This window comes from Nannobrachium achirus (assembly GCF_963921795.1).
Source record: "Nannobrachium achirus genome assembly, chromosome: 1".
Classification (NCBI taxonomy): Eukaryota; Metazoa; Chordata; class Actinopteri; order Myctophiformes; family Myctophidae; genus Nannobrachium; species Nannobrachium achirus.
The window spans coordinates 62886187-62900500 of record NC_137810.1 but is presented as its reverse complement, the minus strand read 5'-3'; the positions used below and the strand labels follow the sequence as shown (position 1 = coordinate 62900500).

Here is a 14314-nt window from a genome sequence, read left to right as displayed (position 1 = left end):
TGTGAGGAATAGCTTCAGTTAAAAAGTGAGATGTTGTTCGTCCAGACACTGGAATTTCAACTTCTCTGGGAAGTGTGAATGTCAGCCTCTGTGGGGTGAATTTATATGCAAATATCGTGGCCAATGGCATTGTAATACTAAACAATAGGATTTAATGATGATATTAATGTGAAAAAAGAACAGGAAAACTAATTATATATTTTTTTTTTAAATGATTTAAAAAACGTTGCCAAAAAGCAACGCTGGGCCTTGCAGGGTTAAAGGAAACAATGATGGCGTTCAACAGTGATCGTCTTGGAATGCAGTTGACATGAGGCAGGTGTTTATTGAGCAACATAGTCGTGTCATAGCCTGGCATTGGATAAATCAACTGTACATCCGTATCACAAACAGAATTCAGACATGTTTCACAGCTGGGCACAACCTGTCAAATATTGACAGTGTAGCATCACCCTGCACATTTAAAAAATATCCCCCACTTTTTACCTTGTCTACAGTACTTATACAAAAAAAAGGAAAACAAATGAAATTCATCTCTGTGCTCCAAAGTTGTAAATAAATACAAATCACTTTTAAAGAAAGTTGAGATCAGGGACTAATCTTTTTAAAAGGCCATCCTTGTGTCGGCAGTGAAGTACGATTATGAATATAAAATAAACCAAATACATTTTTTCACTGCTTCACGTAAAGAGAAAACACTTAAGAATTGGTGTAAGAAGGTCTTCTGCCAGTAGGCTTGACTATGAAGCACCGTTTTGGGTACACGACCGTCTTTAATCTAATAAATACAAAGGGTGGAAAAGTAGGACCACTTGTTGGGGAGTTTTTAAAGCCGCAGTGGCAAGAAGTGCCACACCCTTTTACCAAAAATGAGGTTAATTTAATGGTGGTCAGCGAGAGAGAGAGAACAGGTAATGCATAACTATTCTAATCTTTGACGGTTTACAATGTTCAAAAGAGATATAGTCTGTAATTAGTTCAACATTATCTTTCTTCTCTGTGATCTTTAGCAGGCCCCAGTCCCCCCCACCCTCTGCTTCAGTCAGCCTACAGTCACCTGACCGCTCTTGGCCTTGTGCTGAAGGGGCAAATGAACGCAGTCAGCTTGTATAAGATCATAAACGAGCCTTGGAAAACACAAACAAAACTAAACTGACCCAGGAACAATATGCAAGGTCTAGTGTGAGGGAGGCATGTAGGCTTCTGTTGAGTTGAGGGGCCACAGACACACTAGTCTTCTCTCGTCGTACACACACACACACACTCGAATGCAGCTCTCATCCACACACCACACCCACGCACGCACGCACACAAGTCAAGAGTACAGCCTCTTTACAGAAACAGAGTTGAGCTTTACAATTTATGTACAAAATGAGCCCGAAAGTCTTTTTGCTTGATCAAAATCCAGCGTCTGGCGTCATGAAAAGGGCAGAGAGGGCAAAGGCCAGGAATACGATCCCTCCGATGATTGTAACTGAGGAGACAAGAGACACAAATTCATTTCAACAAGAGCGACTACCATTGTTACTGAATTAACCACTTCCAAGCTTTTTAGCTGCGTGACACAAGCCATAAAATCCACGAATCACCACTATCTTCTTACCAGTCCTGACGGAGATCTTCTGGGCAATCATTCTTCCTCCAATCACAGCCAGTCCTGTGCACAAACAGTGTCCAAGCGTACCTCCCACCGCCACTCCAAAAGGATCCTGGAAAGAAAGCGGTTGTATTTGGTCAGACAAAGCATTTCCGTTAACTACTTTCAACCTGGCGTCCCCATTTTAGTCAGAAAAAAGCTTTTAGACAGCAGTGTTGTTTTTGACAGCACATTTTGATTTAGTTTTAGTCATAGTATTTTGAATAAAATGTAATTCAGTTTTAGTCATAATTTAGTCACCTGAAAAGTTTTAGTTTTAGTCTAATTTTAGTCGACTAAATATAAGATTTTAGGCGACTAAATCTACAGTTGATTTAGTCGACATATCTATTTTGGCAGGCCTTGATGGCATCTTAATGACTGATTTTACACTTGGTTGTGTGCTGAAAATAGCCGATCTACAAGCTCACAATCGCTGTGATGCGTTGTGAGCTTGTAGATCGGCTATTTTCAGCACGCAACACCTGAGAGCAACCAAACATTAAATGACTCTTCTCCACTAGTCCCTCCCTAACGTTTTAGTCTAGTTTTTATTTTGTTGACGAAACTGTCAATATATTCAGTCTTAGTTTTAGTCATCACAGCTTAGTTTTTATTTTGTTTTCGTCAAATGAAAAAAAACAAAAAAAAAAAACGCAGTCGACTAACATTTTTCGTCGATGAAATCAACACTGTTAGACAGGCCATTGTCAGGGTGTATGTAGCCTGCATGGCCCAATAGACAGTGAGCCGTACAGAGGTTCAGGCTTTCGACTGACCTCTCTGGCGCCCAGGATGATGGTGGTGAGCTGCGAGCGGTCTCCCCACTCTGCCAGGAAGGTGAGGGTGAACGCCTGGAGGAAGATGGGCGAGATGAAGCCGCTCCACTTCCGCTGGGGCAGGGTTGTCCCCGTGCCGGCTTCCACGTCCGCTGTCCCGTTGGCCAGCTTGTTCCGCTGGTACTGTGGCAGTCAGAAAGAGGAGACAAAGGCAATTTCTGTCAAACCGGTGTGAAACTTGAGAATCGCTCTGTGCTTATCGTTACTGTCGGGCAGAAAGAAGCCTTGTATGTGTGTCGTGCAAACGCAGCATTGTGAGCTTGTTATTTTTGCTACTTTTGAAAGATTTCATAAGTGAAAGTTGTTACTAGTCTCTGTGCTCCCTCAATTCCATCACGATATACGATACCTCTGAAAAGGCATATCGTGGAGACATTGTATCGTCTCAACGATAATTATCACCATATCGCCCACCCCTAATTTATGGCATACGGTTTCAGTGATGTTACTAGGTTTTCAATGTAATGGGTCCCGGGACCCACAGGTGGTCATTCAAATGGGTCCCAGAAAAGTTTTATGAGTCCTCAATATAAAGTTTACGCACGCAAAACGGCGTCGGACGTCGGTGGAATCAAAACATTGACGTTTCTATCGCCTGTTTAAGACTTTCTACGTGGATTTTATTTGTGTTAACGTAGGGTAAAGTAGGCTGCTTTCACCCATGAACAACCGCGACTCGGTCAATTATTTTAACATGGACTCCAATGGAGGCGCATCCCCGGGACCCCAGGACCATGACATGAATGAGTCCCTGGGTGACTTGAATGAGTTTTTGATGTGGGATGCGCACGTAATGACATCACTGCGGGTTTAAAAACACCCCAAAACGAACTTGTTGAGCCGAGACACACGCTGTGAACACCTCTAGGACGTCCCGGTGAGCACCAAACCAAACCAAACCATACCTCCTCGTCCTTTTTCTTGATGTCCGCCTGCACCTCCTCCAGCTCCTCCTGCCCCTCGTCTGGACTCATCTTCAGGCCCTCCCTCAGCATCCGCACCCCGAAGATGGCAAACAGAGCCGTGGACACGTAGTAGGTGTAGATCCTGGGGATGATGGTGGTGGCATAGCCAAACAGCACTGAGAGGGGGAATCCAAGCAAAACACGTCAAATATTAGACGGGGTTCCCACACATTTTTACCAATTAATTTCCAAAACTTTTCCAGAATATTTAACCCAATTTCCAGGATTATATAACAATAATTCAACAGGTCGCTTACTCCTATGCGCAATGCCCGAAGACAGGTAGTGTATGGCAGTGGTTCTCAACCTTTTCAGGCTGTGACCCCTGAAATAATCATATTTTAACTGGGGACCCCCCACCCTGACGAGCACTAAGAGTTGAGGAATTTTGTATTAACACGTTTCTATTATGAAAATAGCAGATCTACATGCTCACAACGCCTCGCACAGCGAGGCGTTGTGAGCATGTAGATCTGCTATTTTCACAATTTCTGCCTCTAATATTTGACAATTTGGCCAATGTTTAATTTGTCATTTCAGAGGTATTAACAAAATCAATAACCAAAGACAACGCATAGCTATTTTTTCCAGGACCTTCCAGGACCCTTGACAAATTCCAAAACTTTTCCAGTACTGGAAAAATATTTTTCTAATTTCAAAACATTTCCAGGAATTGCATGACCGTGGGAACCCTGATTAGAGGTAAGAGACAGAGGTATAGACCCTAGCATCCCTAATCAGCATGTCATGGTAGGCGAGCATTGCCCATCGTCAATCTCACAACGCGTCGCAATGTGACGTTTCTAGTGACGTTAAAACGGATGAACCCTTGTATCTCTACTCAGGACATGTAATAATGGAATATTCGCTGGAAAAAAGCGATATATAAGCTCACAACATAACGTGTTGTGAGCTTGTAAATCTTTTTTCGACCAAGAACCGGTACCTGGAAGACCCTGGTAAAGTACATGGCGGTTTAAGTAGTTAACGATCTATCTTGTTGATAGGCTATTATCGCCAAAGCGATTTGGTTAAGAGTGAAAACAAAAAAAAAAGTAGGGGACCAAGTATAAAGTAGCACAGAAGAACTAACTTGTACAGTACCAACTAAGGGTGGGCAATATGGTGATAAATATCATTGAGACGATACAATGTCTCCACAATATGCCTTTCCAGAGATATATATATTCGTATATATCGTGATACAATGAGGGAGCGTATAAAGAAATCCAGTTGAATTGTTAATAGAGATTCATTGCAGAATTCATTTAAACCTGCATTTTGGTCTACATCAGTGTTTCTCAAACTTTAAAATGTTACGGTCTCTCCTTAAAGGAGCTATAGTCAACTTTTTCATTGTAGGGCCGACACTTTGTTTACATCCTAGTCTATAGACTAGAATGTAAACAAAGTGTCGGTCTGACAATGGCCAAAATGATTATTTTATCATTATGTTACGCTTTTTGTGGTCATTTTTGAATAGAAACACATGTATGAAGCTTATTTTTTTATAAAATATTTTCGAAACATTATTTTTATTTTAGCATCCGTTTTTCAAGAAAAAGTTGACTATAGCTCCTTTAACTCTGACAGTATACAAATTAAACCATTTGGTTTCATTTGTATACCATCAGCGTTACATACTAAGGGTCAAATTTAAACCTCCCAAATGGAACCCAGAGAGTCCCAGGAGCCAGGACCCCACTTTGAGGACCACTGGTCTAAATTGTCTGTTACTCCTTTTTCCTTTTAGTTTTTGAGCGGTGGTTACACCGTCTCCTATACGTGGCCGTGTGTGTATGCGTGCGTGCGTGTGTGTGCGTGTCTGTATGTAGCCTGAAGTACCTTTTTTGACCACACATGTTAAGGGAGGGGCGCTGTTGTTCAGGCCAGGCCAGACACACACACACACACACACACACACACACACACACACACACACACACACACACACACACACACACACACACACACACACACACACACACCCACCCCACACACACAGGCAACCCCCCCCCCCCCCCCCCGACCACCGCTCAGTTCACACGGGTGTGATTTTTTAAGTAACTTGAAGATAACCATAAACTAGACCAGGTCAACCTGGTTGTGCCAGACCCCCTGTCTGTCATCATCATTTATGATATCATGCCTTTTGTAGGCATGTTATCATCATGTCATCATCATATATACCCTTTATATAGAAAACCCGGACAGACAGACCGACATTTGCTTATGTAGGCCTACCCATTTCATGGGTCTGGCAAAAAACATGAACAAGAATTGTGATAAAATCGTGTATCGTGATACAGCTTGGAAAAATATTGTGATATTGTATTTTTCCATATCGCCCACCCCTAGTACCAACCTGAGAGGCAGGTCATGAGGCCCAGTGCCAGCATGGCTCCTGCCAGCACGGTGAGCCGGTTGTACCGCATGGCCATGATGGCAGCGATGAAGAACGTCTTGTCTCCCAGCTCCGAGACAATGATGACCGAGATGGCCGCCACGAAGGCGTGGAGGAAGCCCATGTTTGCCTTGCCGGGCTCATCTTCACTAACCACCGGCCCTATGGGATGGGGACTCGGGACCTTCTGAAAACAAAACAAAAAAACAGTCTGTGTAAACAGCAGGCATTTGTTATGGAAGAGAGTGGAGACCACTGGTTTTCAAACGGTGGAATGATAATATAACACTCATTCATTGAATCCCAATAGTAATGTGACAATTTAAGAACATATAAGACCTTTTTAATACCTAGAAGAAATGAAAGGGGAAAAGACCATTACTGCATCAGAGGTTATCAACAAACGTTGGCCAAATTGTGAAATAAAATAAGAGGCAAATAGAAGCTCACAACGCCTTGCAACGTGAGCCAGATCTGCTATTTTCGCAATATTTTTCTTGAGTCAAACGAAATGTAGTGCCTCAACTCCTACAATTCCAAGTACTTGTCAAGGTGGGGGGCAAGATTATCTTTGGGGGACACAGCCTGAAGAACCACGCTGTCCACTCTACCCAACTGGTCAGATACGTGAGATTTTCAAGTGGGGCCCCCCCTGTTCCAGAAAAAGATTTGAGAACCACTGGAATAGAACACACTTCACAGATGACAATGCATCCAAGCATTTGTCTGAAACAAGGAGCCATCTGAATCACATTCACATCACACAAATCAGTCAAGGACTGAAGGCTGGGTCAAATTCAAATTCAGGCACGTGACTAACATCATCACAAATGTCACCCTGGCCTGTCCTGTCCTTTTGACATCGACTCAGATGTTAGATTCAGGGTCATGGACATGCAGAGATCATCAGACCCACGTTGTACTGTCAGGCCTGCCCTAGCATGTGTCGCTAGCCTATCTGCAGCAGGCACGCATAAATAAATGATGACATGATTAATGATAAATGATTGTTACTTAGGAACCAAATGGACCCTTAAGGGTCTGTAACTCAAGAAGAGTGTACAAATGGAACCAAATGGACCCTTATGGGTCTGGAACTCAAGAAGAGTGTACAAATGGAACCAAATGGACCCTTGGTTCCATTTGTACACTCTCAAGAGTTAAATTAACATTGATTTTACAATATAAATTGGGGTCCCAGAGATAGAAATGCCATTAAATGGGGGTCTGTAGCCTAAATGCATGTCAAACTAGGGGTCCCTATTCTGTTGTGATCGGCAATTCCTGGCCAAGAAATTAGGTGTAAAGTGGGGGTGGGGGGAGTGCACACAGTTGCAAACTCAAGGTCCGTTTTTACCTCCTGTTGGGGCTGCTCTGGCAGAGCTTTGGCCGCGTGTTCCTCCGGGATGGCAGAGACCAGTCCGGCTGACAGCAGCACCACGGCGGCCAGCCAAGGCACCAGGATGCCGGCGATCACACTACTACTTCTTCCAGCTCCTCTGCCAGCCACCATGAGAGCAGCCATCTCTCCAGCAGCAACAACAACACAAAGCTACACGGGGACCGACAGACACGAACCCCCCACCACCGCTTCTTCTCTCACTAATTAAAGCGAATTACAGAGTTTGCGGTGTTAATTATCAGCCGTCTCGCGTGGATCATTTGACATAGTTTGCTAACGTCATGCTAATGAGGTAGATTTGTCATTTATTTGGACTGTTTTTATTCCCTCCGGGAAGAGCTGCTGCTCGGTGCTGTTTCTTCCCCCATCGAGCGGAACTAAAGGAGGACAGAGAAACCTAACATGCTGGTTGAACCGTGGAGGAATGCAGCCCAGCGATTGGAGTGTCGGAAGGATGACGTGGACGTTGCATCTTTACGCCGGTTTTACGCAAGTGCTATGTGTGGCTCTGATTGGCCGAGCCCGCTGTCTGTCGCGTGACGTCATGGAAAATGTGTACAAGCTTGAGAGACGCGCTAAATAAAGCAAACTGTGTCTTCTTCCTCGTATGACGGTGTCGCGTGTGGGTCGGCGAAACTAGCCTAAAGCCTAACTGAATTTTCGGCTTTATCCAGTTAGTCTAGTTTTTTTTAATTAATTTTTTTAGGTTACATATTTTGGAGAAAACTTTGAATATTCTGACTACTGTAAAAAGGAAAACTTGGAATGCGTTAATTGTTGCTATATTGGAATGGGTCTGACCAATACAGTAATGTGGACAAACCATTATAACTCTATGGGATAAGTTAACCATGCAATTAATACAATAAAGGCCTGTGTTTGGAGGCTATGCAATTGAAGGTTTTCCCCATAGGGTTTTCCCAATGTTAATTAGGGGAATTGGTGTGAAATGTCGCCCTCTATTGGTTGTACAGTTAAAGCTAACCTAGAATGAATTGAATTATGAATGTCAAATTATGTTTTATTTCTCAGTTGAAATGAATAGCATAAACAATAAATAATGCAGTATTTTGATACATCTGCTTACTGTCTAAAACTGAATTGATTTTTCTTATCTTTGCAGGGCACAATTGTACCAAAATGACCTGGTGGAGCTTGGAGGTTGACAACCGTCATTCCCACAAAAGGTGAGACAACAAACGGCTGGCCCAAACAGAGAAACGAAAAACAATGGAATAATAAATAAACATTGCACTTGACAATTTCTTTATATGACCATATTATTGGACAGTCCAGTTAATTAGGACAAAACCATTTGAAAACAAAAGGCCTTAATTTATTTAGGAAAGGGTTTTTACTGAGCATGCATACTCAGCAATGCTCTGCCTCACATTCATATGTTTATTTACACACATTCACATTTTGGAGTCCAGCACAAGCAGGCTTTTTCTCTCCTGGCAGTTCTTAGCAGCGGATGACAAGCGACTTGCTCAATGCAAGGCATTCATTGAGGACAGAAATAGTGCTACTTGTTCATTTTTCTGACAAAAAACAACAAAAAACAATATTGGTCCAGGAACATTTCTGCCATTTGGTTCACATTGTTCTTTTCCCAATAAGGAATGCATGAAAGAATGGAGTTACAAGCAGTGGTGTAAAGTAATTACTTAAGTACTTTACGTACATTTTTACTTTACTGGTGTGGTTTCCAATTTTCTCAGTATTTTCAAAGCCTTTTTATATGTTCGGAAACTTGTGTAATGGGACATTCTGCAAAATTAGTACTTTTACTTTCAGTACCTAAGCACATTTTTAATACCAGACTTATTTGTTTTATACATTGTGGTATTGGTACAAAATATGAGTACTTCTTACAAGTTACAATACAAAAGGTATAAATGCACTGCGGCGTCTTGGGTAGGATTCAAACTTGCTAATGTAAAACTCGTGACAGAGCTGCGCGGCCAAGGCCTGGTTGAAGAGCACGTAGAGGACGACCAGCCACCAGGTGACAGACAGGCCCCCGGACACCAGGCTCAGTGACACGTAGACCAGCAGCTCTGCAAAGTAGTGGGGGCACGACACAAACTCGAACCCGCCTCCGCTGGGCACCCTGTGGGCCAGTGTCTCCACTGTTCCTGTTGAGAAAGAGCCACTACATTGAAGGTGCGTTCGGAAATGCGCACTCAACGCACTGGTGTGCCATGTTGTCGTTCGTTTATTCGGTGCACTTGGTGCGTCGGAAATCCAGTGCGCTGCGCACCGGGTGTGCTGAGTGCATGGACTGAACGACTCTACACAGAAGATGGGGTTTGGCAGTGTGGTGCGTCAGTGCTGTGTTTTGATTGGTATGGCCGTGGTCTCAAGTACTTCTCAGCGTTGAACAATGGAGGAAATGAATCAAATAATAGCAAAATGATAGCAAAATGCAGCATTTGCGGCTTATTTGGGCTTATTTGGTAGTTTGGGTTTGATAGTTTCTTTTGGTCACCAAACCAAAAGAAGGTGGGAAAATGTTGTGAATTATATTATATTTCATAGCAACGTTACTTAACGAGCATTTACTGTCAATAGAACTGTTGTAAGAGAAACCTAAGTTAGCCAAGGTTTTAGGGTTTCAACTGGTCGTTCAGAAATAAGCCACACTGAGTGCACTGTACAACGTTACTGCCCACTGCACTCACTACACTGAGAGCACAACCGCTGCGCATTTCCAAACGCACCCTTAATAACATCACTGTCTGCAATGTCAGTATTAGAAAAAGTTGTATGCAAAAAGTTTGTCCTGGTTTGTTCTTTCCTATGTTCATACAAAAAAGATCCAAGTCTAAGATAGAAAAACATGAATAGGAAGTCTAATGACTGTTAGTACACACAGGCCGTGGTTGAAAGGTGTGGTAGAGAGTTTGCATAATCATGTGGATATCAGCAGTGTGAGTCAGAGTGCTTCACTAACCGTGACATATTTCTAGAAAACTGTGCTGAATCTGGCACTGAAGTTATTTATAGGATATTACACTTCCAGATGTAAATAGTAACACAGGGGATATATGGAAGGTGAACCACTTAAGCCCTAGAAATATAATCAAATATAATAATACAGTATATTATTTTGGAAAATGTTTGGAAGATGCATGCTGTGCTCTGTGTGTGTTTACCTGAGCTTCCTGTGCGAAGCCGGGCCAGTTGGACCAAAGAGCGGTGTTGCAGTAACGAGGCCCCGATAAAAAACGTGATTCCCCCCACATGAAGCCAACCCAACTGTGGGAGGGGGGCCTCGGGAGCTCCTGAACAGGGTATACAAGCATATCGTCGATGTCGGGCAGATACCTCGTATCTCCAACGCCTCGCGGGGAGGCGTTGTGTGCTTGTAGATCTGCTGTTTTCACTAGTTTAGTTCATTTTTAAAATGATAAACACAAAATGAACGGTTTTGGATAGTTTCCACCCGACAACGACGATATTCACTATATTTGTCAGATTAGGTGCCTAGTAGCTGAGGGTCTGTGTGCTTGCTTTCTGGTCCAGTGAGACTGGGGCCCAGAAGCCACACAGTGATTCCAATTTAACTCTGGCCATGCATTGATTGTGGATAGAATTGTTGCAAAAATAGGCTATTTGTAAACCAGAGGATAGCACTTTGAAGTATTACTAAAACACTTCTTTCCAAAGTAGTCCTGGATGGGATCAAACAAAACATCAATATTGTAAAGCACTTGCACATATGTATGATGAAGGTGTAGTCTCGCGTGGCCAGACTGTTGCCTAACGCGATTTGCAAATGCTCCCGGCATACAATTCTGGGGCACGGAAATAGAAACGATGAGTGCGAGATAGAGCGGATGTGACGCAACCGCTCCCTTGGTGCAGCAGCAATAACAAGTCCTACTGGAAGCGTACATGTCTCCTTTCAATATTTTTTGGGGCATTATTTCGTCTTTCTCGGGTGTTATTGGTGTTACTTACATGAAGTTTTCAAATATTGTCTTAAACTATACACCCATAACAAGAATATGCCGCCCGCGGAATGACTCTGTCTGTGCGAGTGTGCTTCTGTTATGTTTCCAGTGGGACTACAGTTCCGCCAACTTCCGTGCAGCAGTGGCTACTTCCGCTACTCGCCGTTCGGGAGCTGCCGTTCCAGACTCTATATAGCATTCGGAGATTGTGGAATGGTTGTCTGGCTACGCGAGACTAATGAAGGTGCTATACAAATAAAGTTAGTCATTAGCTTTATACAGTATCGCAGGGGTCTTCAACGTTTTCAGGCCAAGGACCCCTTAGTTGAGAGAGAGATGAAGCAGGGACCCCCACAACCTGTCCATAGATTCCATAATATAGTTTCATTGTTTGACAGCACAATCATCAGTGTATTTTGGATTCATGTCAATTTGTGTTTTCAGATATTTAACCACTTGAACCGTCGATACTTATAAAACTTGACCTTTGACTCTGTACTTGGTCCGCTCTTTTTCCCCCTCTACACCAAAGCTTTTTGCCGAAAATAGCCGATCTACAAGCTCACAACGCCTCGCAGCGCGAGGCGTTGTGAGCTTGTAGATCTGCTATTTTTTGGCTAAAGTTCTCTGAATATAAAAAATTAGGAAAAAAAAGTTTCTATTACACAAAGATTTGGAGGACCCCCTGTAGTAACTCTGAGGACCCCCTGTTGAAGACCCCTGCAGTATCGTTAACGGAGAATCACCACATAAGATGAGTATGTTTTTTTGGGTTTTTTTTTTTTTTTTTGGCTCACCTTGTCCACCAGCACCCTGGTGATCTGAGCAGAGCGCCGTCAGCCCCAGCATGACGTAGTAGCCCAGACCGAACACATACTGGACCACGTGAATGACCCCGTCAGAGAACACGCTCACACACACACACTCCAACAGTCTCCTGGCAGAGTGGAGCCACAGCAGCAGCTGCACGAGCAACGTAGACACCTGTGGAACTAAAACACAAAGACGACATATTCTACACGCAATAGCAGAAACACAGTACACACACACTCTACACACATTAGATCAGTGGCTCTCAAACTGAGACTCAAGTCAAGGGGTCCCCGGCAAAATAAGGAACAGTTTAGACCAGGGGTGCCCAAAAGGTAGTCTACCAGGACATTACCAAGGGTGTGCAGGTAGACCACATGACATGCCTCTAAAAATATATAATTAAAATATAAAAAGAATATGTCAATATGACATCAATAAGAGCCTGTCAGCTCCCTTCGTGGCTTCTAAAGTAGGCAAACCTCCAATGCAATACTTTGTTCAAAAGTCAGTAGCATTACAAAGAACCCCAAAACCTACCACTTCCATACAGAATGCGACGAAGACATTTCCCCCAGTAATTCCCATGTACAGTATTTCCCACTTACAGTAAGAGTGTTTGTCTAAGGGCTCAGGCCCTCAGCTAAAACATTTTGGATGGGTAGATCATGTTGAGCTAGTCATTTTAAGAGATCTCACGACAAAAAAGTGTGGGCACCCCTGGTTTAGACCCTTAACCCTATTTTATACATGAGCTATTCAAAAATCGCTGCCTGCGCCTGCAAATAATGCGATACAAATAATGCCTTACAAATAATGCAATACATTGCGAGCTTGTAGATTTGCAATTTTTAAAGATATTTTTGACATTTTTAACACAAATCTTATTGGCGTCCTGGCAAAACATCACAACAAGTGTAATAACTGTAACGTTTTGAACCTACCTTGACTTGCTGTCCTCGGCACGCCGGTCAAGAATCCCAGTGTGTCAGTCAACCATACTGGGTAGGGCTGGTTAACATGCAGGGCTATAAGGACACCATTCCACACAACAGACACTGCATAGAAGTGCCAGAACCACCTAATGGTTGACACAACACAGAGAATTGCAATTCAACGTTATTGCACGCAATCATGTCTTTAATATGTAATAAACCTGCAATCAAATCATCCTGAAATTGCTTGATAAGTCCATTGATTGGTTGCTGGCAAATCAGTTAATCAGACGATAACAGTAAGATAACATAATTGATATTAAACCTTATTGTACTCAATCATGCATGTAATTATTGTAATATGTAATGAACTTGCTATCAAATCTTGAAATTGATTGATAAGTTGCTGGCAGTGGCAAATCAGGAATCCAACGAATGAATGTTTTCTGGTTTTGAAAACTGAGATAACAAACAGAGAAATAGCCATAAATAATAACTCTTGTAGAGTTTATAGTGGGACGTTCACTCGTAGAGAGTAAACGTCCCAATATAAACTACCTCTACAAGAGTTATGATTTATGGCTAACAGAGAAACACACTTTCAACCTGGCGTCAGAAAAGAAAGACAATAAAACACTTTAATAAAAAAAACACAGGGCTTAAAGTGATTCTAAAAAGTCACCTTTTGGGGACATCGAAGACGTGCAACCAGCTGTCCCGTTTTATCTGTTGCTTTGTTTTCCCGTATCGAATCAGATCCTCAAATAACAGATAAACGCGCGATCTCTCGTGTCCTTTTGGCAGACACTGCGAGATTTTATGGACGCAAAATGCCAAAAGAAAACATGCAGCTAAAAACGACCAGACAGCATTAACCACACTGTAATCATTGCTTATCATGCTGAATGAATGCTCCTTCTCAATGTTTTGTGCAGCATGAAAAAAGGTCCCCGTTGTAAAATAGATAACAGCGACAACAGTTCCGGACCGGAGTTACCTGGAAGAGAAGTGGGTGGCAGATTGAATTTGTAGTTAGTTTATTCGTTACATTTTACACCAATACTAAATAATGTATGTCATAACTTAACTTGTCCAACCATGAACAGTGAATGGATGTTTTAGTTTAGTTCAGTATCACAAATTCACAATTGAAGACGGACAGAGGACTGTGTTAGCTGCTTTTATATACTCTATGGTTAGCTGTAATACAAACTGTACAGCAGATGGCAGCACTGGGTATGGTGCTTGCTCATTACATACCAACATGCAAAAGAACAGAGCTCAAAAGTAGTGCTGGGCTCAGTGGGCTGGCATAGTGACAAGGTAGCCTACTGTACACACAGTAATTGAAAACAAATGGCAAA

The 14314-nt window shown here is 42.7% G+C and overlaps 2 protein-coding genes across 2 annotated transcripts; both read right to left on the bottom strand.

Moving 5' to 3' along the window:
- Window positions 1-305: 305 nt before the first annotated feature.
- On the bottom strand, window positions 306-7605 carry tmem165 (transmembrane protein 165). Its single transcript, XM_080725497.1, has 6 exons — window positions 7202-7605; window positions 5806-6031; window positions 3381-3556; window positions 2416-2598; window positions 1604-1709; window positions 306-1474 (listed from the first exon to the last, which is right to left on the bottom strand). Exons 1-6 carry the CDS (start codon window positions 7367-7369, stop codon window positions 1398-1400), a joined length of 936 nt encoding a protein of 311 aa, XP_080581623.1. The 5' UTR covers window positions 7370-7605; the 3' UTR covers window positions 306-1397.
- A 1311-nt stretch (window positions 7606-8916) lies between these two features.
- srd5a3 (steroid 5 alpha-reductase 3) lies at window positions 8917-13855 on the bottom strand. Its single transcript, XM_080726212.1, has 5 exons — window positions 13633-13855; window positions 12960-13096; window positions 12003-12197; window positions 10405-10533; window positions 8917-9384 (listed from the first exon to the last, which is right to left on the bottom strand). The coding sequence occupies exons 1-5, from the start codon at window positions 13848-13850 to the stop codon at window positions 9125-9127; spliced, it is 939 nt and encodes a 312-aa protein (XP_080582338.1). The 5' UTR covers window positions 13851-13855; the 3' UTR covers window positions 8917-9124.
- Between the last annotated feature and the right edge of the window lie 459 nt (window positions 13856-14314).

Bases quoted from the DNA above. Each gene is read 5' to 3' on its own strand.
- srd5a3 (XM_080726212.1), bottom strand. From the start codon at position 13,850: ATGATAAGCAATGATTACAGTGTGGTTAATGCTGTCTGGTCGTTTTTA. The intron at 13,097-13,632 runs GTGACTTTTTAG...GTCAACCATTAG, and splicing joins GTCTTCGATGTCCCCAAAAG to GTGGTTCTGGCACTTCTATG. The intron at 12,198-12,959 runs GTAGGTTCAAAA...TTTGTGTTTTAG, and splicing joins GCCGAGGACAGCAAGTCAAG to TTCCACAGGTGTCTACGTTG.
- tmem165 (XM_080725497.1), bottom strand. From the start codon at position 7,369: ATGGCTGCTCTCATGGTGGCTGGCAGAGGAGCTGGAAGAAGTAGTAGT. The intron at 6,032-7,201 runs GTAAAAACGGAC...TTTTGTTTTCAG, and splicing joins CAGAGCAGCCCCAACAGGAG to AAGGTCCCGAGTCCCCATCC. The intron at 1,710-2,415 runs GTCAGTCGAAAG...CTTTCTTTCCAG, and splicing joins TCATCCTGGGCGCCAGAGAG to GATCCTTTTGGAGTGGCGGT.